This window comes from Wickerhamomyces ciferrii, contig 00026, assembly GCF_000313485.1.
Source record: "Wickerhamomyces ciferrii WGS project CAIF00000000 data, strain NRRL Y-1031 F-60-10, contig 00026, whole genome shotgun sequence".
Classification (NCBI taxonomy): domain Eukaryota; kingdom Fungi; phylum Ascomycota; class Saccharomycetes; order Phaffomycetales; family Wickerhamomycetaceae; genus Hansenula; species Hansenula ciferrii.
Window position 1 is genome coordinate 26,363 of NW_011887714.1, and position 19,954 is coordinate 46,316.

A 19,954-nucleotide genomic window follows, 5' to 3' on the forward strand; every position below is an offset into this window, starting at 1 on the left:
TCAGTAGTAAATTATGATCTTCACCTTTATCACAGGAAATGGTCTTTGCACGCCATAGTTTAGAAATTACCGATACGGCCAGAATCTCAGCAGCCATATAACCACAGAATTACACAGAATTGTTTGGTAACTACATTTATTTCAAAAGGTTTCACGTATATCGTCATTAATTAGTATAGTTGAGCTCAGGACCTCAGGCTCTCCAGTACTGCGCCAAACTATGTAGTCTATCAATCACCATCGGAAGAAGCGCACTGACACTATCATTGATCAAGTTTTGGAAATGAATGATGGCTTCTTCTTCACTCATATCAAGACAAAATTTCTCTTTAACTTTATAAACAGCTCTATCAGGTTCAATAGTAATATCTGGGATACTAGAATCTCTCATCATTTCAAACAAGTTTAAAATCAAATTAGAATTCTTCCTCAAGATTGAATATGACACAAAGCAATAATTTCTAAACATGTTATATTTTGGAGAACTTGCACCACCAAATGCCTCGATGATTTGTGGAGGAAGTTTCATTAATGGAGGAAATGGTTTTGGATCTTGTCCCAAGATATAACCAAAATCTGCATGGAAAAAATGACCATCTGGACAAATCAATAAATTATCTAAATGTCTATCACCAACACCTAAAATATATGTAATGACACAATAACCAGCACATGATTTAACAAAGTTATCCATTACCCAATCACTAACACCTAATTCCTCATTAGGATCTGGATGATGATGTCTCAAATAAGGCAATATACCATGATATTCAGCTAAAACACTAGCAAGTGTACTATTTGGTATAAATTGAATAGCACCTTCTGTTGGACCGGTAGCTAAGATTTTATATGGTGTCAATTTCAAATCAACATTTTCATTAGTTAAAAGTCTATTCATTAATAAAATGATTTGAATAACCAATTGATCTTGTCTTAAATCATCACCAACTTTAAACATTAATGGATATTCACCACCATCTGTTGTTTTAAATGTGATTTTTAATGGTGATAATGAACTCTTGAAAACGGAACTTTCACTTGATATAGTACCACAAATTTCCACTGAAGGGTCTAATGGGAGTTTTACCGGTGGGAAACTTTTAAATTTAGTATCAAGTATTGATCTTAAAGCTTCAATTTTTTTGGGTGTTGTATCTTTAGTATTTTTAATTTTCAAACACAATTTAACTAGTGAGTCAACAAGTGATATCTCCTTTGTTAAACCATCATTTGTATAATTCTTCAAATAGTGATCCAATATTTGTTTATATACAGAATTTGGTTTATCCTTAGATTCAACATTTAAATACCAATACAGGAAACTTCCAAGTCTATCATTACCTAATGCTCTATCAACAAGAAATTGTGATAATGGTGATAATGATGCATTCAACATTGAAGATGATGTAGATTCATTCAATTCCACAATTGAATATTCACTATTACCAATGGAACTTGAACTTGTCAATGATTCATATTTGAGTGCCTGGACTAATTGTAATAAATATAATTCTAATTCATTATCATGTGCTTTCTTCAATCTCTCCACAGCGTAAGTTCTAACAGTAATATCTTTAAAATTTGGACCGAGTAATTCTAAAGCATCTTCAATATCAATTTCAACCCATTTATAAATTAATTTTAATGCTTCTTTTCTTTCAGTTTCATCAGAGAAATTTATACTTTTCAATAATTTGTTTAACCCTTTTTTATTATTAATTAAAAAATAACGAAATTTCCAAACAAGATTTTTTTCATATTGTGATAATTCTTGAACAGATGAATAATTCAAAATCTTATTTAATTCATCTCTTATTTTGGCTGTTGGTTTCAATTCACGATCTAATGGACCATCTTTATGACTACGTTCCAATTTTCTATATTTTTGTTCTATAGGATCAGAAACATATTGTTCCGGGTCATAAATTTTGAGAGTTGATGATTTTCCAGTATTAATTTTTGGTTGATTTAATGGTGGTTGTTGTTCAGTTGGGATATAAGTTGGAATTTGTGGAGGTGGATATTTAAAATCTGAAAAAACAACGGGTATATCAAATTGTACCAAATCAATGAATAATAAGAATTGTGAATCTGTAGATTGAGCTCTATTAGTTTGTTCAATTTTACGGAAAGTTAAGTTATCAAGCCAATCAACCGATATTATATCACCATTTTCATGTTTTTTAATCAATTTTTCTAAATCATCCATTTTGGTGGGTTGGGTAGATTTAACAAGGTTTATAGTGTTGTTATCAGCTAATATCAAATCCAATTTTTGTCTCCCTCTTTTCAATGTGCAATCATCTTCAACATTGAAGATGTTTAATTCAGCTTCACCAAATATAGATCTCTTAGAATCATCAAATTCCCATAGAGTAATGTGTAATTTAGATGTGAATGGTAATTGATTAACTTTTATGGGTAGTTCAAGCCATTCATTCCACTTTCTTGAATTCCTGAATGAGGTATAAGGTGTTGTAATTGGCAATGTGAGTGGTAATCCATCTAATGTGACGACTGCAGTGGCAAATAAGTCTGAGTTTTGTTGAAAATTGGATAACTTTTTGAGTGTTGAAGGATTTGTAAATTTTGTTGATTCTTTAAGTAGTTGTTTTGAGCCTTCCAATGCTGTGATCTTAACTCTAAAGGGGAAATCTAGGTCCCGCGAGAGACAATAAGTGACGTTTCTGGAGGACATTGAGACCTTATATATGGAAACTTGGCCCTAATTAGCTGTATAGACTTGGACTAAATTCTGTTCGATACCTGCTTGTTATTTAATTGATGTTAAATTAAGCGCTCTTTAGATAACCCGCGAATTATTTTAAGTACACAACCAGAGCTCATATAACCATTTGAATACTTTGAATCTACAATAAAACATTATTAACAATCTAAAGTTTATCAGTGTGATTTTCTATTTACACGGGAAGCATATAACACAGCTTCTAAATATACACAGGGAAGTCCACCATATTCTTCATTTTTTTTTCATAGTGCAACTTGTAATTTTTTTAATATCATAACATCATTAATATAAAATTCAATTTTAACAGAAACTTATAGTAAAAATATCTAACAAATTGTTTGGTCACAAATAATTTTTCAAACAATATCAGTTAGTTAGTGAATTAGAAACGGTTACCACGGTTGTTGGAATTACCTCTGTTTCCCCATCTGTTATTATTATTGTTTCTGTTACCACCAAATTTGTTATTACCACCATATGATCTGTTATTATTATCACCATATGATCTGTTGTTACTACCTCCAAATCTGTTATTACCACCAAATCTGTTGTTACCACCACGGCTGAATCCATCATCAGCATCTTCATTTTGATCACCGCCAAATCTATCACCACTGAAAACTGGACCACGAGCTAAGTTGAAATATCTAGATGCAACTCTTTCAGGAATATGTAAAGCTGTGATCAATAAAGTTCTACTCATTCTTGGTAATGTACCTGGTGTACCATCTAATAAACCATAAGAATCTGAAATGTTTTTCAAAACATCTTCTGAACGTAAACGGTAGTTTTTAACCATACCATTATAGAAACCAATCATTGATTCCATGGTTTCATTTAATGAATATTTATGTCTAACATTTTTAGAACCGGATGTAATAAGTTCTTCAGCTTCCGGAGATGGTTCATAAGAATATTTATTAGCAATTTGAATTTTTCTATCTTTTAATTGTCTAACAAATGGAGCTTCAGCTTGTGATAAAACAATCAAAGCTTGACCTTTCTTACCACCTCTAGCAGTTCTACCAATTCTATGAACATAATTGGTGGTATCAGTTGGAACACCAATTTGAACAACATTAGTAACACCTGGGAAATCCATACCTCTAGCACCAACATCTGAAGTAACTAAAACACCTCTTGAACGTTGTCTGAAATTTTGAACTGATCTATCTCTTTGAGCTTGAGATAATTTACCATGTAATTCAAAGACTGGTAAACGGATATTTTGTTCTTTAACATAATTGAATAATAAATCTTTGAAATAAGAAACTGATTTAACAGTTGGTAAGAAAACAACACTTTTGAAATCTTCAACTTCTTCAGCTTGTTTACCAATGAAAACTGATGAAGCGACAAAACTTTCAAAGAAATTTTCAGTAGTAATTAAAGATTGATCAATATTTTCATGAGTTTCAGGTTCATTTGGATCAACAGTATCAATATAAGTTAAATTTTTACCCATTAAATTTTCAGCAAAACCTAAAACATTTCTATCAATAGTAGCAGAGAATAATAAAGTTTTTTCAGTTGGAGAACCAGATTTTTGTTTTAATTCAGCAATACTATCTTGAATTTCTAATAAATTATCTTTAAACCCATCATCAAGTAATCTATCAGCTTCATCTAAAACTTTAAATTCCAAATTTTTCATAGCATCTTGAATGATTGGATCATCTAACAAATCGTATAATCTACCTGGAGTAGCAACAACAACTTGAGGAGTGGATTGGAATCTAGTGAAAGCTTTAATTTGTTGATATTTTGGTTCAGCACCAACAAGACAATGAATATTAACGCGAGGAACACTTCTATCAAATTGTTTTGTAACTTTAATTAATTCATCTCTAATTTGATAAGCTAAATCTCTAGTTGGAGAGATAACAAGACCAATAACATCTGGATTTTTAGCAGGATTTTCTCTTTTTAAAGCTTTTTCAATTAATGGAATACCAAAAGCTAAAGTTTTACCAGTACCAGTTTTAGCTCTTGCAACAATACCTTTTTCAATTTTAGAAATTGGTTCAATTGTTTGAGTTTGAACAGGAGTGAAATTTGTGAAGTTCATATTTGTTAATGAATTATAAACAGGTTCACTAATAATACCTTTTTCGTAAAAACCTTTAATTTCACTATCATCATTATTTTCATTAGCTTGGAAACGTGTAGAGGAGAATGATCTAATTGATGATCTTGAAGCTAAAGAAAAGCACCTCTTAGCAAGGGTGACTTGCAAAGTTAAGGTGTTCATTGCTTGATAATGTTTTTCCTTGTTTAATGCAAAAAAGAATACAAAGATCAATAAAATACAATGATGAAGTTATATAAAGTATAATGTACTACACCACATTTAAAATTTTCACGATAAAAAGAAATCTGCTTATTTTTTCAAAATTAAAATTAAAAAAAAAAAAAAAAGATAAAACAAATTCGCGAAGATGAGATGAGAATGGTAAAGGACACATGGATTTGAAAGCGTTACCCTCTTTTTGTTCTTTGACTTGTTTCCATAGCAATTTACTATTTAAAAGAGAAATTTTGTTTCAAATGGAAACAAGAAGAAGTTTAATTGGTGGGATTTTCAGCGCTAAACCAGTTTTAAAAAATTGCACTATAAAAAGGGTGCATTTCCCCTAAATATCTCCCTTCCTTTTACCTCCCTTGCTTTCTCCTAGACTTCTATACTTTTATACAGGTTATTAAGCAAAATAGTTACCGTTACAGAGTTTAATACTAGATTACCTTAGCGCTTAAGACTTATTGTACCAATATATCTTAACGCTTTGCTGAAATCATCCTTATTGATACCCACTTATCTGTTGTTGGTTATAAACTGACTTTACAAAAAGCTATCTATTGAGTTTACCATTTCGGTGGAGAACGATTTAGTGTAAAGCGCTTTGACAGATTTTTTTTCTTTGATTAAAGTGTATAATCCTGTAGTTTATCAGATTCGCTTATTTTATATAGGAATTTTAAATTTTGGGATTTATTTGATCAAATCAAAGTTGTTTGGTTGAACAAGAAATTATTGATTGAAAAGAAGAACTTTAAAAGTTCCAGTTCCACTGTTCAGGGTTGAAGAATCGCGCTGCAAAAATCCAAATTAGAATTTAGGGAAAAAAGACACAAAATGCAACAATCACCATCGCTTCTCTTCGATTCTTTGCCTGTGGGATTTACAAATCATTACAACCAAAACAACAATATAAACATACATCACCAACTGAATCTGGTTCCAAATGATGAGAATGGTCAAATGAATAGGTCTCCAACTCCAAGAGATGATCAATTGAATCAACTGTTTCCAAATGCCGCTGCTACATCCCCTGATCAAGGAAAATTCAACATCAACAACAACAACAACAACAATAACAACACCATGGTTACATCTCCAATACAAGCTCAAGCAATGGATAATGGAAATTCCCATTTTACTTTAGATTCAGCAACAAAATCAGATTTACTCAATTCAGATCAACTGTTGGATTTATATCATATTACAAAGATCAATTATTTAGACGCCCAGGATAGATTGGTTAAAGAAGGATTTCAATCAAGAGAAATTTATCAGGAATTAGATTATGTTCAAAAACAATTAAGTTATAAATGTGAACAATACTTTAATCAACTATTAGATGCTGCTAGAGTTGATCCAGATATCTTTAAGAAATTAAGGGATCTTGCAGACACCAAGAAGAATCCACCAACTGTTAAGAAAACAATTACTGTTATTGAACAAAGAAAAAGTGCAGATTCAGATTCAGGATCAGATCAAGAATCAGAATCAGAATCAGATATAGAATTGATTGGTTATGGAAGTTCAGCTGATGATGTTTTCAAAGTATCAGATTTTGAAGAACCAAAAGTTATTGCTAATGCAGATTCAGATAAGGCTAAAGATGTTGAAGAAACCAAGACCAACAAAGAAAATACAAGAAATTTAACCGCTGAATCAGATGATGAACCTAGACTGAATATAACAAAACAATTTGAAGAACTAGAAGTCAATTTTAAAGATATTATCTCTAAGGTGAACAATAATAATATGGATAGAAATGAAGCTTGTAATTTATTCAAACAAAGTTTACCAATTCTGAAATTTTTCAAAGATCCAAATAGATTATTTGGTTTGATTAAATCGTCAATATTAGAAATTTCAAAAGATACATATGGTACGGATTATGATATAAGATATGATCTTACAGATAATTTAGTTAAAAGTTTATCCAAAGATGTTGAATTATTCAATTTGTTATCAAAAGATACAAAACTTCTTAAAAGAGTTGCAAATTGGTTAAGATATGATCTGAGTAAAGATAATACAAAAAACATTGAAAGCTGCTACTTATTCATTGAAAATTTACGTCTTACTTTAACAAAACTTGAGGAAATAAAATTAGATAGTGTCATGTCATATACCGTCAAGAATAAACCGGGATTTAAAGTGATTTGTGATAGAATATTTGATCAAGGCGCTAAATTAGAAGGAAGAGTATTAAAATCAAAAGAGTCTTCACCTGTTACTGCCGCTAATACAACAAACAATACAAAAATTCCATCAACTCCTGCTCCTTCAACACAACAACAACAATCACAACCACCACAACAACAATCAAGATCAGTACCACCACCTCCACCTACATCATCTTCATTTTCCAGATCAGGTAAACCTGAAGTCAAAGCAAAGAAACCTACTGTCACAAATAGTGCGTTTAGTAGACGCCCAAATTCTGCAAATAATGATACAGCAAATGTTAACCAAGCTCCAAAACCTACCATAGTTAATAATGGTGTCTTACCTACTGCAAGACCTACACCTTTTAAATCCACTGCTGCTACCACTTCCACTAATACCAGCACGGCATCATCTTCAACCTCTGCTGCGGAAAAACAATCAGAAGCACCATCAAAGAAATGGTCACTTCACAAATATATCAATAATGGTAAAAGAAAAGTTTCTGGATCAGAAGCATCAGGTAAACCTAATACTGCTACTACTCCAGGATCAACATCAAAACCTGGTAAAAAATCCACAGGTATTTTATTGACTTTATCAGATGAAGAAAGAAGAAATAGAAGAAAGAAAACTGTTAGATTCTCCGGTAATTTGACACAAGTTAAAGAATTTGAATCTGATGTTATACATCAATTTTCTGGTGTAAACAGAGCTAAAGCCATGGAAAATTCTGAAGCACAGGCCTTAAAAGCACAAAAAGAAGCCGATGAAGAAAATTCAAATCAAAAAGGTCCAAATAGTAGATCAAATGAAAAGCTCAGTATAAGTCATGGTGATGTTGAAGAGTTTGTTATAAGTCCTTGGAATACCCTTAGATCGATGGAACTTGTTGAAGATTGTGATGAATCAGCAGTTACAAGAGGTGGGTTACGTGAAGTTGAAGCATATATTGATCCAAAAGTGCCAGATCTGTCTGGAAAACCTGCTTCTCAAACTTATTCACCATACGAGCCAAAGGGTCTGATTGTTGAAGAAATAGATGATGATTATGAGATTCCAGATGTTTCAATCGATGAACCAACAAATATCGTCGATAATGCTGCTAATTCAAAACTGGATCCTACAGATATCAATGATAATATTGAAAATACTCATGGTTTTGACGATTCACCAAATGAAGATAAAAATGTTAATCATGACCCTGAAGTTTTGAATTTACTTGATGATGATGATATGCTGGATTATTATGAGAATAATGCCGAAGATGATAAAGATGCTTCTACAGGATCTGATACTAGAGATAAGAGAGACGAGAAAGTGATGAACAATGCTCAAATTGAAAACCCAAATGATTCCACTAATGAACTAAATGCAAATGTTGATAATAAAGATAATCAAGCTGCTACTGGAACTGCACAAGCACCAACACAATCTCTTTCAACAGATCATAAACATCAAAAACTTTTTGAATCGCTAAAAAAATTACAATCATTAACTTCTCCACCTCCACAAGAAATTTCTAATTCAACAGCACCACAAAATACTCAAACTACTCAAAATGATACCGATCAACAAAGTGAATCTCCTGAATTACGTCAATCTATAACAATTGCAGATCTTATGTCAAGATCCAAACCTATTTCAAAACCTCGTACATTGATTTCAGATGATTCTGTAAATGGTACTGAAAACTTCAATAGTGGTTCCAATACTAATGATGGTCTTTTACCTTCAGCTACTTTTGCAAATGGTAATTCTACAACTAACAAAAATGATGTTCCAACTGGGCCTAGTTCAAAACGCTCAGATGGTCCAACTAGAGTATTTAAAATTAAAGGTGCTGCTTTCAGAGAAGACTCACAATCACCACCTGCAGGTCCTACTTCTTCAAGATCTGATGTTTGGGTGAATACCAATAAACGTCCTTTGGAGAAGGATTCTCATTTAGATCATACTAGAAAATTATCATCATCACAAAAAGATCATAAAGATCGCTATGAACCTTCAACTTCAGTTCATTATTCCAATGAAAATTTACCGATAAATGGATTCACACATGCTGCTCAAAATGGAACATCAAGAGATAGAAGAACCAGTGCAGATGAATTGTTTCCAAGAAAGTCCACACCTCCACCATTTGAAAATAGATCAACCAACGATAAAGAAGAATTATTTCCATCAACTCGTGGTAAAATTTTACCAACATCACCAAAAGCAAGAGAATATCCTTCAAGAGGTGCAGGTAGATCATCAATCCATAGATCCTCAACTTCAGGTACATCAACAAGTCCAATAAATCACAGAGAATCAGGTGAACATCATCCAAGCACAAATGAAAGATCCAGAGATGTTCAAGCAAGAGAATATCCTTCAAGAGGTGGCAGACCATCAATCCATAGATCTTCAACTTCAGGTACTTCAACAGGTCCAATCAATCACAGAGAATTGGGCGAGTCTCACCCAAGTGCAAAGGAGACAATTTTTGACAAGAGATTGAGAGATGTCCGTTATCATGTTAAAACATATACAAAAATGAACAAATATACTCAAGTTTGTAAATTTTTTCCAAAGTGTGATTTTGGAGAAGGCTGTCATTATCTACATTTGAATGAATATTCACCAAAGCATCTTAGATATGAAACATATCGCCCTTAATTTTAAATATGCCAGGTATCTACATTATTGGTTTTTACGCTTAGGTTTATTTTATTTTGATTTTTTTTGCTTTTACAAACAGTTGCTAGAGTTTGATTGATTTTACATGGGGTTTGCTTCGTTAAGGTTTTAGTTTATTATAAATAATATTCATGGCTAATATAAAGTTATATTTATTCGTTAAGTTAAAATTTATCTTCATTGATAAATATTGTAGTGCAAAGTTTTATTCTTCTTTAGAATGTTTGGTGTAATCATAGTATCTTCTAATGACGAAATTTCCAAATGCTGACAAAATAGCAAATGGTGGAATGAGTTCCAGCAAATAAACAATTAATGATGGTTTAACCCTTTGGACAGTTCCTTCAACTTGTGAATTCAAATCTGATAATGAAGAACTATTATCAATGACATAATCCGCCTTCCGTATACGTAAATGATTTGACATTTGAGAATTGATTCTTTTATGAGCATCATCTAAAGTTAAATGTGAATTTCTTGCTAAAAGTCTTTCAATTTGTACATCTTCTTTACAAACAACAGCAATTGTAGACCCACAAATTTTGTCTAGACCAGCTTCAAACAGTAATGGAACATCTAAGATCACCAATCTATTTAATGTGACATAAGCCCACAGGATTTGTTTAAATATTTCATATCTAACAGCAGGATGAACGATACCATTTAAAACTTTTAATTCATCTTTATTTGCAAAGACATATTTACCTAATGTAGGTCCATCAATTTTGCCATCTGGAAGTAATAAAGTTTCAACTTTAGGACCAAAATACTCCACAACTTTCTTATATGCTGAATTTCCTGGTTCTTGAACCTGTTTGGCAATAACATCTGCATCCACAATGGTTAAATGGTAGTCATTCTTCAACTTGTTGGAAACAGTAGACTTCCCAGCAGCAATACCACCTGTGAGACCAACAATAAGCATTGCACTTCTGCGTGACTGGTGATGTTTAGCTGTCCCGTGACGGTAGAAGTTGAGTGCACAAAGCTGATTTGAATTTGATGAGCTTATCACAAAAAGTGGGTACCCGCGAATTTTGGAGAAGTTAATTTTTTTGGTCTTTCGCGCGCATAGAAAAAATTGGCATACCAAAATTATTCAGTGCTTAACAGAGACGAAGAAGATCAAGAAGATCAAGAAGAAAACCTCGTTTGATCTGTGATACAGAAGAACATTCCATTATGAAGATACCCAGAGTATACTCACTGGGACTAACTGACGTTAATAAGTTTCTGGTGTACAACTTGGCAAAGTATCCAGAACAACCAAAGATCCCAGACATTGTGCTACTACTGAAATCTGATGAACAACTATCAAGATTTGTTTCAAATGACTCAAAAGTTTCCGTAACAGATTATACCAACCTTAGAGCATCTACAAAATTCACACAACTCATGGCTGCATACCAACCTCCAAGATTTGCAAACGGAGACCACGCTCCTATAGAAAACCTCACAATATCATCAAGTTCATTTCAACTCAAGACAGAATTGAAAAAATTCCAAAAATCAATAAATCAAAATTCAAATATCTTACTATTGAATCCTAGCATGTCAGCTACACAAACAATCAACCAGTTATACGGGAATAGCCCCAAGAAGCCTAATATTTACCAATGTTTAAGTACACATAGTTTGTGGGGAGCTGGTGAATTTGGTGTTAATAATATAGGAAGAGGTAATTTAACTATAACTAAGGTACCCAAAAACTCCAATGCACCAATATCAGAACAAAATAATCTAATAGATATGAAGAATGAACCACCATTTATACAACTACTATCGAAACTAAGAGAAGTTGATCCTGTGTTCGTTAGTTATTTTAATTTCCAATTATTACAAATGGAATCATTAGTCATAAAAGCATGCATAGAGCCCTTAACTGATGTTTTTGATTGTTACAATGGTGACTTATTAAAAATGGATAAGATATCAGAAATATCAGGTGATTTGATTGATGAATCATGTCAAATATTGAAAATAGCTCATCCAGAGTTAGTTGATTCACCATTAGGATCAATTGCATTAAATTCTGAAAGATTATTAGATGTTGTTTTCAACAATTTAAATTTAAATAAAGAAGGTGGCAGAGAAATTGCCAAACTTCAAAAAAGATCTAAAAAGCAAGAAATATTTGAAACCAATGGATATTTATCTTCTCTTGCAAAGAAACATAAAATCAAAGCACCATTAAATACTACATATTCGGATATATTGAGGGCTAAATATTCTTTAGCAAACAATCGGGGTCTTAATGGAAGACTCTAAAAAAAAATTACAACTAATACATAGAATGCATATAATTTCATGAGATTTATAGTTTTGTAGTATGCATAATTCGTTCTGATCGAATCATAGGTAACTATCAATAAGTTCAACCCTTTCCTTTGACAATGCTTCAATAACTTTCAAGTTTGGATCATCCTGAGAATTGAGGTCCAAATTTCTTTCTAGATCTTCCTTAACTTTTTCTAATATATTGATGAGAATTTGTTTAGATCTTCTTTTATAAAAAGAACCATCTGATATACCATTTAATAATGCGCTTAATCTTCTATTGATGGTCAAGTCATCACGTTCCTGTAAGACAGCTAAAGCGACATCTGTTCTAAAACTAACATTTTGTTTATTTATTGTATAATCACCGTAATAACCAACTTTCTTCAAATATTCAATTTGATCATCATTCATTAAGTCTATTACTTCTTCAGTTATATCAAGATCATTCCATTCATTATTTGATAGATGGAAACCATATTCACAGAGCAAAAATTCATTTGAATGAGGCCCATAAGATAAATATAATTCATCATTTTCTTTATAATTTGAGGTAGTAATGACATGGAACCCAGTTCTATCAATTTTCAACTTACACTGATCATTTGTGGAATGATTGATGAAATCAACATATGGTGCCATTGTGAAATTATCAGACGTTGTCTTCTTTTGTGGAATTTCCATATAAAGGCAACGAGAATTAATACACATCCAATACAAAACAAATTTATCATGATTTATGATATCCTTTGAAGCATTATGAGTCTCAAGTAAGGTTTTAACTGCTTTAAAATCTGATTCAAACCTATTGAACATCTTTAATGAATGTTTCTGTGTTGATTTGGGTAGTTTTTCGATCAATTCATATTTACCCTGGATTTGCCATAGAAATGGAGAGGTTAAGAAATCATTAATTGTTGGTAACATTTGAATGAAAGGATCCCACCATGATTCTTTACCCCTTGAAGATTCAAGCTCCAGAAATAATGACATGATTTGGAACGAAGATAATGCACCAAGTTCTTCTAATGTGAACTCTTTATATAATGAAGTGATATGATCCTCATTTTCAGCAGGAGGGACCTTGATATTCTTATAAACATCTGGAAGGGACTTATTTCTTGACCCCCATGAGAATATATGTGCCACTATAGTCGTGTAGTTCAACAGATAAGAATGATCAATGGTGATTATTGGAAGATTTGGTTTTATATCTGAAGTTGCATAGATACCTCTACCACTTCCCTGAGTTTCTTTCACTTGAATCTTTTCAGAAATTGAAGTCTTTGTAGTGCTTGGAAGAAGCCATTGCAGCAAATTATCTAGTTTCTCTTCATTTGGACGGGTCATTTTGAAGTTGATGTGAGTTGGAATCTGGATAAAATCTAGATATATTGATGGGTATAAAAGTTTATATGCAGAAACACTTTATTTTTCTTAACCGTTACAAATCACCGAAATTAAACTTTTCATCTTTTCAACCATCAACACTAAACATATCAGATATAGGGAAGCACCGGAACAACATGCTCAGACTGAAACTTCAACAAAATATCGTGACAGCGTCATTGAAGAGAGCATACACAACTTCAACAACTACGCAAGGTAGCTCAGAAGCTCCAAAGGAAACTGAATCATGTACCAAGTTTTCACCAATCAAAGAATCCGCAAAGACTCTTCGTCATCTAAGATTCACAGTTCCATTTGAATACAACAAAGCTCATGAAATTCAAACACAGTTTGTGTCAGCGTTCTTGGATTTCAAGAAAATGGTATCTACTATTGAAAGAAGTAATAAAGAACTGATAAGTAAAGGACTTGAGAGTAATGATTATGAAAAAAAAATCATTCAACAAATATTAGATAATAAACCATCACCAACTGTTCTTTCATTTGAATTTAAACCTGTGTTCACCGCTGGTCAACGTGAAAAGAAGAGATTAAGTCAAGAAAGTATTGATAACTTGAAACAAAACACTGGTTATGATTTTGTTCAAACTGATAGAGGTGGAGAAATTACATTCCATAATCCAGGTCAAGTTGTTATATATCCAATTGTTGATTTAAGAGATTTTAAAAAATTAACTATAAAATGTTTTGTTTCACTTATAGAAGATGCAGTTATTGAAATGCTAAGGAAGAACGGAATCAAGAGTGAAAAAACGGCAAATACAGGTGTTTGGATCGATGAAGATACTAAAATTTCTAGTATTGGATTACAAGTTAGAAGATCTATAACATTCCATGGAGTTTCATTAAACGTTTCAAACGAAATACCCAAAATTGAGGAGTCTGGATTGGTTTTCTGTGGATTGCCAGGTAAATCACAGACATCAATGAAACAATTAGGCGTTGATATCTCTATGGCTGATGCTTCAAGACAATTAGTTAGACAAATTGCAAGTAAATTAGGTGTTGAACAAGTTGAAACTATAGAATTAGATAATTTAGAATTACATACAGATTCACCAGAACAACAATAAACATGTATATAACTTTGATAAATTGTATAAATATATGCTTAAGTATTGATTATTATATAAATATGCATTAAAATTGGTTTATATGTGATTTCGCTCAAAACACATTTAGTATTAGTAGACCCATAATAACAATGGCCAAAGATATGAAAATCATATTGATTAAATCTGATTTAGTCTGCACTAAATCTCTAGATTCTAACAGCTTCTCATACTTCTTTTCTAAAATGGAATAATTGTCATTATTTGTGGAAATTTTCTCTTCAAGAGTTTTCAAATTTGATTCATAATTTGATTGTAAAGTTTGTTTATTTGATTTTAATTCATCAATTTCTTTCTGCTTATCATTTAACAAACGTTCATGTTCATCAATTTTGGTTTCTAAATCTCTAGCGATAGATTTTTTATGATTTATATTTTCATTCTCTAATTCTTTTATTCTATTTGATTTATCATAAATTATTTGTTTATCCTCTCTTAATCTATTACTTAAATCTTCATATTGTTCTTCAAGTTCTTTCATTTGAAAAGCTGTTCTTTCAGCAAATCTTTTATTTTCATCTAAATCTCTTTTCATTTGTCTTATCTTAGCAGTTTGTTCACCTCGACTTAATTCAATTTTATAATTTTCCAAGAAACGTTCAATTGATTGAAGTTTTAAATTTGACATTTTTTCTTGATGAATCAAATCCATAAGAATCTTAACAGAAATTGTTAAGTTTGAACTTGTTCCAATATTATTGTTGACGAAAATACCTGAAAGAAAATCATGATTCATCCCCATAGCTAAATCATCTAAATCTGTTGTAACATCACCGAAAAAGGCGGCATCAAATGGTGAAACTTCCTTGCTTTCCTCAGCCTGTATTTGATCACTGTGATTCAAGTCATACAGTATTGATTCTATGTTATTATTATTGGTTAAAGGTATAGTGAATATTTTTTCAACTTTACAACTAATTTTTCTATGGTGTTGTTGTTTCATTTGATTTGCATCAATATCAATACCTAAATCAATCACATCATTTTCCTTTATAGCAGTTTCTTTGGCAATTTTAACATTATTAACGAAAGTACCATTTGAAGAATTTGAATCTTTAATAAATATTTGATCATCTTTAATGAATAATGCAGCTTGATTTCTTGAAATAACTTTGGAGTCAAAGTATCCATTATCTATACTAGGTGCCTTTTGTGAACTATTTGGACGTCCAAGTTGTAATATATCAGGGAATGTTGGGATGTTCAATGTCTTTCTATCAAATGTTCCATTCAATGATGATAATCGAAGAATAGAAGTGTATTGTTCTCTTGAATAAGATCTTTTCAGTAACGGTATGGATGAAGATGATGGCACAGGTGATGAGGATGAAGATGACGATAATGAATTTGCAGATGGTGCACGATCTATAGAATTTCTAGCTGCTGATGATGAATTTGCTGTTGTTGTTGATGATGGAGGTGGCACCACTCCACCATTTGTAGATGATTTTGATGATTTTGATGAACTGGCAGGTGGAGGAGGTGGTGGTAATGTCTGACGATATACTTTTGAGTTGGAGCGGGCTCTATTGGGCTTGCTTTCAAATCCAATTTCCAGATCTAGAGTATCCGATGGTGGTGCCAGATGATTATCATGTCGTTGATTATGATGTCCATTTCCATTTTGTTCATGCGGCAGGTTGTTGTTATGTGTGCGGTTTGCAACTTCCATGCTTTTTATAAGTACTTGATCTATCTCAGATTATAATATTATTCTAGCTCTAAATTTCTTTCAGATTCTCAAGATTTTCGGATGTTTTCGAATATTTCTTTATTTATGATGTGTTTATATTTCAATTTGATTGTTTGAACATTTGCCTGATGCGAAAGTAAATAAAAAATGTTGACTTCTTAAAATGCAGCTCTATGATTGTGGTAAGCTATGACTAATAATGCTTTGGTCTCTTGAATAATGCACAATATTGTCCAAAAGTTTGTTTCGATGAAATCGATTGCAAATTGAATGATAAACCAATAAATTTCCCTTTCAAAACACCTTTGATTGACATAGCGCTTTGTGAATATTCAAATTGATTTCTGGCGCGGAAATGGTTGGTGCAGCACAGGAATTGATATTGGCTGTGGCGCAGTGGTTGGAGTGTACGTCCATTCGAACCTTGTGGGTAAAACTATATTCATTCTACAATAAATATAAATACTATATAAACGAATAAAATAATACAAATTAAAAATTATCATTAAACACTTAAAGCTAAAAGCTCATCATCTTCTACTCAAACGAATCATTCTTCTAGATCCTTCACCATTCACAATTACTTTATCTTGTTGAACCAATCTATTCAAGACATCTCCTAATTCATTATTTTCAACAACTTCTTGTGATTGCTCATTCAAAGCTTTTTGTAAATCAATAAACGTTATAACGTCACCTGGATATTGTTCTAAAATGTCATACACTGTTTTGGAAAGATCTTCTTTCATTCTTCTTTGTGCAGAAGATTGACCTGTTTGAACTAAATCCATGTCAATTTTACCCGTTATTGGATCTGTTGCATAATCTTTAATAGCTGATTTAATTAATCTAACAGCTTCTTTAACATCTTTCAATTCGACAACATTTGATAATCTCATCTTAGCATGTGCTTCTGATAATCTAATCATACTTTCTAATTGTCTGGTTGTTGCAGTGATACGACGTTCAGATGATCTTGAATCATCACCCAATTTTCTCATATCAACATAAGATTTAACTAATTCATCTTTAGCTTCAGGTTGCAAAACTGGTGCATAATTTTCTTTAGCATAACTGATATATAATGTAAGAAATTCAACTGGCAAAATTTCTGTAGTGGAAACATTTTCTGGTGTATCTTCTAAATACATACTTGTCAAATGTTTAGCAAGATATCTATCAGTTCTTTCATCAACTTTATCCAATAATAAATAAACAAGATCAAATCTTGATAATAATGGTGGTGGTAAATCAATATTTGATGTAACTGGTAAATTTGGATCATATCTTGAATTTATAGGATTTGCAGAAGCTAAAATGGAAGTTCTTGCATTCAATGTTGTAATAATACCAGCTTTGGCAATAGAAATGGTTTGTTGTTCCATAGCTTCATGTAAGACTGATCTGGTAACATCAGACATCTTATCAAATTCATCAATACAACAAACACCACCATCTGAAAGAACTAAAGCACCACTTTCTAAGACTAATTGTCTGGTATCAATATCTCTTGTAACATAAGCAGTTAAACCAACTGCAGAAGAACCTTTACCTGATGTATAAACACCTCTTGGTGCAATCTTGTGGACATATTGTAATAATTGAGATTTTGAAGTTGAAGGATCACCACATAATAAAATGTTAATATCACCTCTATATTTACCACCTTTAGTGAATGTTTTATTTGTACCACCAAATAATTGCAATAATATACCCTTTTTAACATCATCTAATTCATAAATACTTGGTGCCATTGATCTAGCCAATAATTCATAAAGATCTGGTCTAGCACCTGTTTCTTTGATTTTTTGAACTTCTTCTTCAGTAATCTTACGAACTTCATCAACATCATGGTTCACTTGTTTGGTACTATCTGTATTTGTTGAAGTATCAATATTCATTCTCTTTTTGTCAATTTTACGAATATGAACTAAATCCAAATAGATTTTGAATAAACTTTTCATAGCTCTTTGTCTTGAATTAACTCTTACCGGAACTGATCTGAAAATACCTGTAGCTTCAATACGATCACCAGCTTTAACACTATCAACTAATTCATCATAAACACATAATGAAACAGAATGAGGAGTTTGACCATCTGGAACATGATCTGGAGTTTCTTGTAATTTAACAACTTGTTTATCAGCGAAAGAAGACCTCACATGTACAAGAATCATTGAGTTTGGTTGTGCACAAGCCGGTCTTGGACATACTGTTGGTTCTTGAATGACACCTCTATCAATTTCAACCACTGTAGTATGATCACAAATGTTACACTTGAAAAAAGCCATCTTCATATCTGGAATAACAGGTGTTGATCTTAAGACCATACCCTTTACACTAACTAATTTGTCAATATCTTCTGGGTTCAATTCTCTCATACCTCTTTGAGATTCAATATTAAAAGGTCTAATTTTGTAAATTCTTCCTTCAATATCACTAATATCATGATCAAGATCATTTTCCACAATTAAAGATACCATACAATCTTTAACAGTTTGATCCATAATTGGGATAACTTCTTGTGGATAGTTTTGTAATTGATAAAATAATTTCTTAGTTTGTGCAAATGTAAGTAAATTTTTAGCATCTAAATTTAAATTTGTTGATAATGAATTTCTCATTGAATTTAATTCGTTAACATAATATAATTCGTTATCAGCAATATCATCAACTGGTTCACTATCATGAAGTTTTCTATATTTCATTTTGAATGACATTAAGAAATTTCTAAAAGCATTTGAACATTCATGAATACTAACATTTGTACCCCAAATAATTCTAACAGGTTCATCAATATCTTCATTACCTAAATTTGATGAAATATTACCAGGTTGTGATGAAGGTATCTGGTTATTATTGAAAACTCTTCTTCTCATTGGGGATGAAATATCTGAAGAATGAATATCACCTCTTCTATGTCTAGTTTGTTCAGCACGTCTTCTTGAACTAATATCAGCATAAATATCAGATCCCAAATCTGAACGACCTGGACCACGTCTACTTGATCTACTGATATCTGATCTTGGGTAATCTGACCCTGGAGCTGAAGATGGGAAATTTAATGGAGAACTTGGTTCACCAATACCACCATGTTCTGAACCTGGACGAGAACTGGCTTGTGAACCTGGTTGTGAAGAACGAAAGAAAATTGGTGATGATACATTGGATGCACCTCTTTGAGAATTTCTTTGTTGTTGTTGTTGTTGTTGTCTTTGAGTTTCATCAACATCTGAAGATTCTGGCATGAATAATGGTGAAGATGGAACAGCATTTGTTTGACCAAAAGAATCAGCTTGAGTCAAACTTTCATCTTGGTTTGTATCATCTCTATTCTGACTTGTGGAATTTTGGTTATGGGATGGAGAACTCATAATGGATGGTGAAGAATGTCAAATGTGGTTGAATAGGTGATAGATATTGTGTATAGTTGAACGTACTTTTACAAGTAAATTGAAAACATAAATACAAATCTCGAATTTTTCAAAAGTGTAAAATTTCGAGACGCGTTTAATTAATATTCCGAATCGGGAAACTTGCATTTTGTTGACTTCCCGATTCGGAATGAAATTGACATT

General features: G+C 31.9%; 9 protein-coding genes across 9 annotated transcripts; 3 read left to right on the forward strand and 6 right to left on the reverse strand.

The window, feature by feature from the left end:
• Positions 1-193: 193 nt before the first annotated feature.
• VPS34 (phosphatidylinositol 3-kinase VPS34) lies at positions 194-2,698 on the reverse strand (the record flags this gene model as incomplete). Its single annotated transcript, XM_011278213.1, has 1 exon — positions 194-2,698. One exon carries the CDS (start codon positions 2,696-2,698, stop codon positions 194-196), a length of 2,505 nt encoding a protein of 834 aa, XP_011276515.1.
• A 433-nt stretch (positions 2,699-3,131) lies between these two features.
• MSS116 (ATP-dependent RNA helicase) lies at positions 3,132-5,000 on the reverse strand (the record flags this gene model as incomplete). The annotated part of the gene is made up of 1 exon (XM_011278214.1): positions 3,132-5,000. One exon carries the CDS (start codon positions 4,998-5,000, stop codon positions 3,132-3,134), a length of 1,869 nt encoding a protein of 622 aa, XP_011276516.1.
• An 882-nt stretch (positions 5,001-5,882) lies between these two features.
• Positions 5,883-9,863, forward strand: BN7_1158 (zinc finger CCCH domain-containing protein; the record flags this gene model as incomplete). The annotated part of the gene is made up of 1 exon (XM_011278215.1): positions 5,883-9,863. The coding sequence occupies one exon, from the start codon at positions 5,883-5,885 to the stop codon at positions 9,861-9,863; it is 3,981 nt and encodes a 1,326-aa protein (XP_011276517.1).
• A 226-nt stretch (positions 9,864-10,089) lies between these two features.
• CAB5 (putative dephospho-CoA kinase) lies at positions 10,090-10,809 on the reverse strand (the record flags this gene model as incomplete). The annotated part of the gene is made up of 1 exon (XM_011278216.1): positions 10,090-10,809. One exon carries the CDS (start codon positions 10,807-10,809, stop codon positions 10,090-10,092), a length of 720 nt encoding a protein of 239 aa, XP_011276518.1.
• A 257-nt stretch (positions 10,810-11,066) lies between these two features.
• CBS2 (Cbs2p) lies at positions 11,067-12,152 on the forward strand (the record flags this gene model as incomplete). Its single annotated transcript, XM_011278217.1, has 1 exon — positions 11,067-12,152. The coding sequence occupies one exon, from the start codon at positions 11,067-11,069 to the stop codon at positions 12,150-12,152; it is 1,086 nt and encodes a 361-aa protein (XP_011276519.1).
• An 84-nt stretch (positions 12,153-12,236) lies between these two features.
• RKM2 (protein-lysine N-methyltransferase) lies at positions 12,237-13,511 on the reverse strand (the record flags this gene model as incomplete). Its single annotated transcript, XM_011278218.1, has 1 exon — positions 12,237-13,511. The coding sequence occupies one exon, from the start codon at positions 13,509-13,511 to the stop codon at positions 12,237-12,239; it is 1,275 nt and encodes a 424-aa protein (XP_011276520.1).
• A 176-nt stretch (positions 13,512-13,687) lies between these two features.
• On the forward strand, positions 13,688-14,644 carry LIP2 (lipoyl(octanoyl) transferase LIP2; the record flags this gene model as incomplete). The annotated part of the gene is made up of 1 exon (XM_011278219.1): positions 13,688-14,644. One exon carries the CDS (start codon positions 13,688-13,690, stop codon positions 14,642-14,644), a length of 957 nt encoding a protein of 318 aa, XP_011276521.1.
• A 94-nt stretch (positions 14,645-14,738) lies between these two features.
• BN7_1163 (Vacuolar protein sorting-associated protein) lies at positions 14,739-16,355 on the reverse strand (the record flags this gene model as incomplete). Its single annotated transcript, XM_011278220.1, has 1 exon — positions 14,739-16,355. The coding sequence occupies one exon, from the start codon at positions 16,353-16,355 to the stop codon at positions 14,739-14,741; it is 1,617 nt and encodes a 538-aa protein (XP_011276522.1).
• Positions 16,356-16,906: 551 nt separating this feature from the next.
• MCM4 (MCM DNA helicase complex subunit MCM4) lies at positions 16,907-19,750 on the reverse strand (the record flags this gene model as incomplete). The annotated part of the gene is made up of 1 exon (XM_011278221.1): positions 16,907-19,750. The coding sequence occupies one exon, from the start codon at positions 19,748-19,750 to the stop codon at positions 16,907-16,909; it is 2,844 nt and encodes a 947-aa protein (XP_011276523.1).
• Between the last annotated feature and the right edge of the window lie 204 nt (positions 19,751-19,954).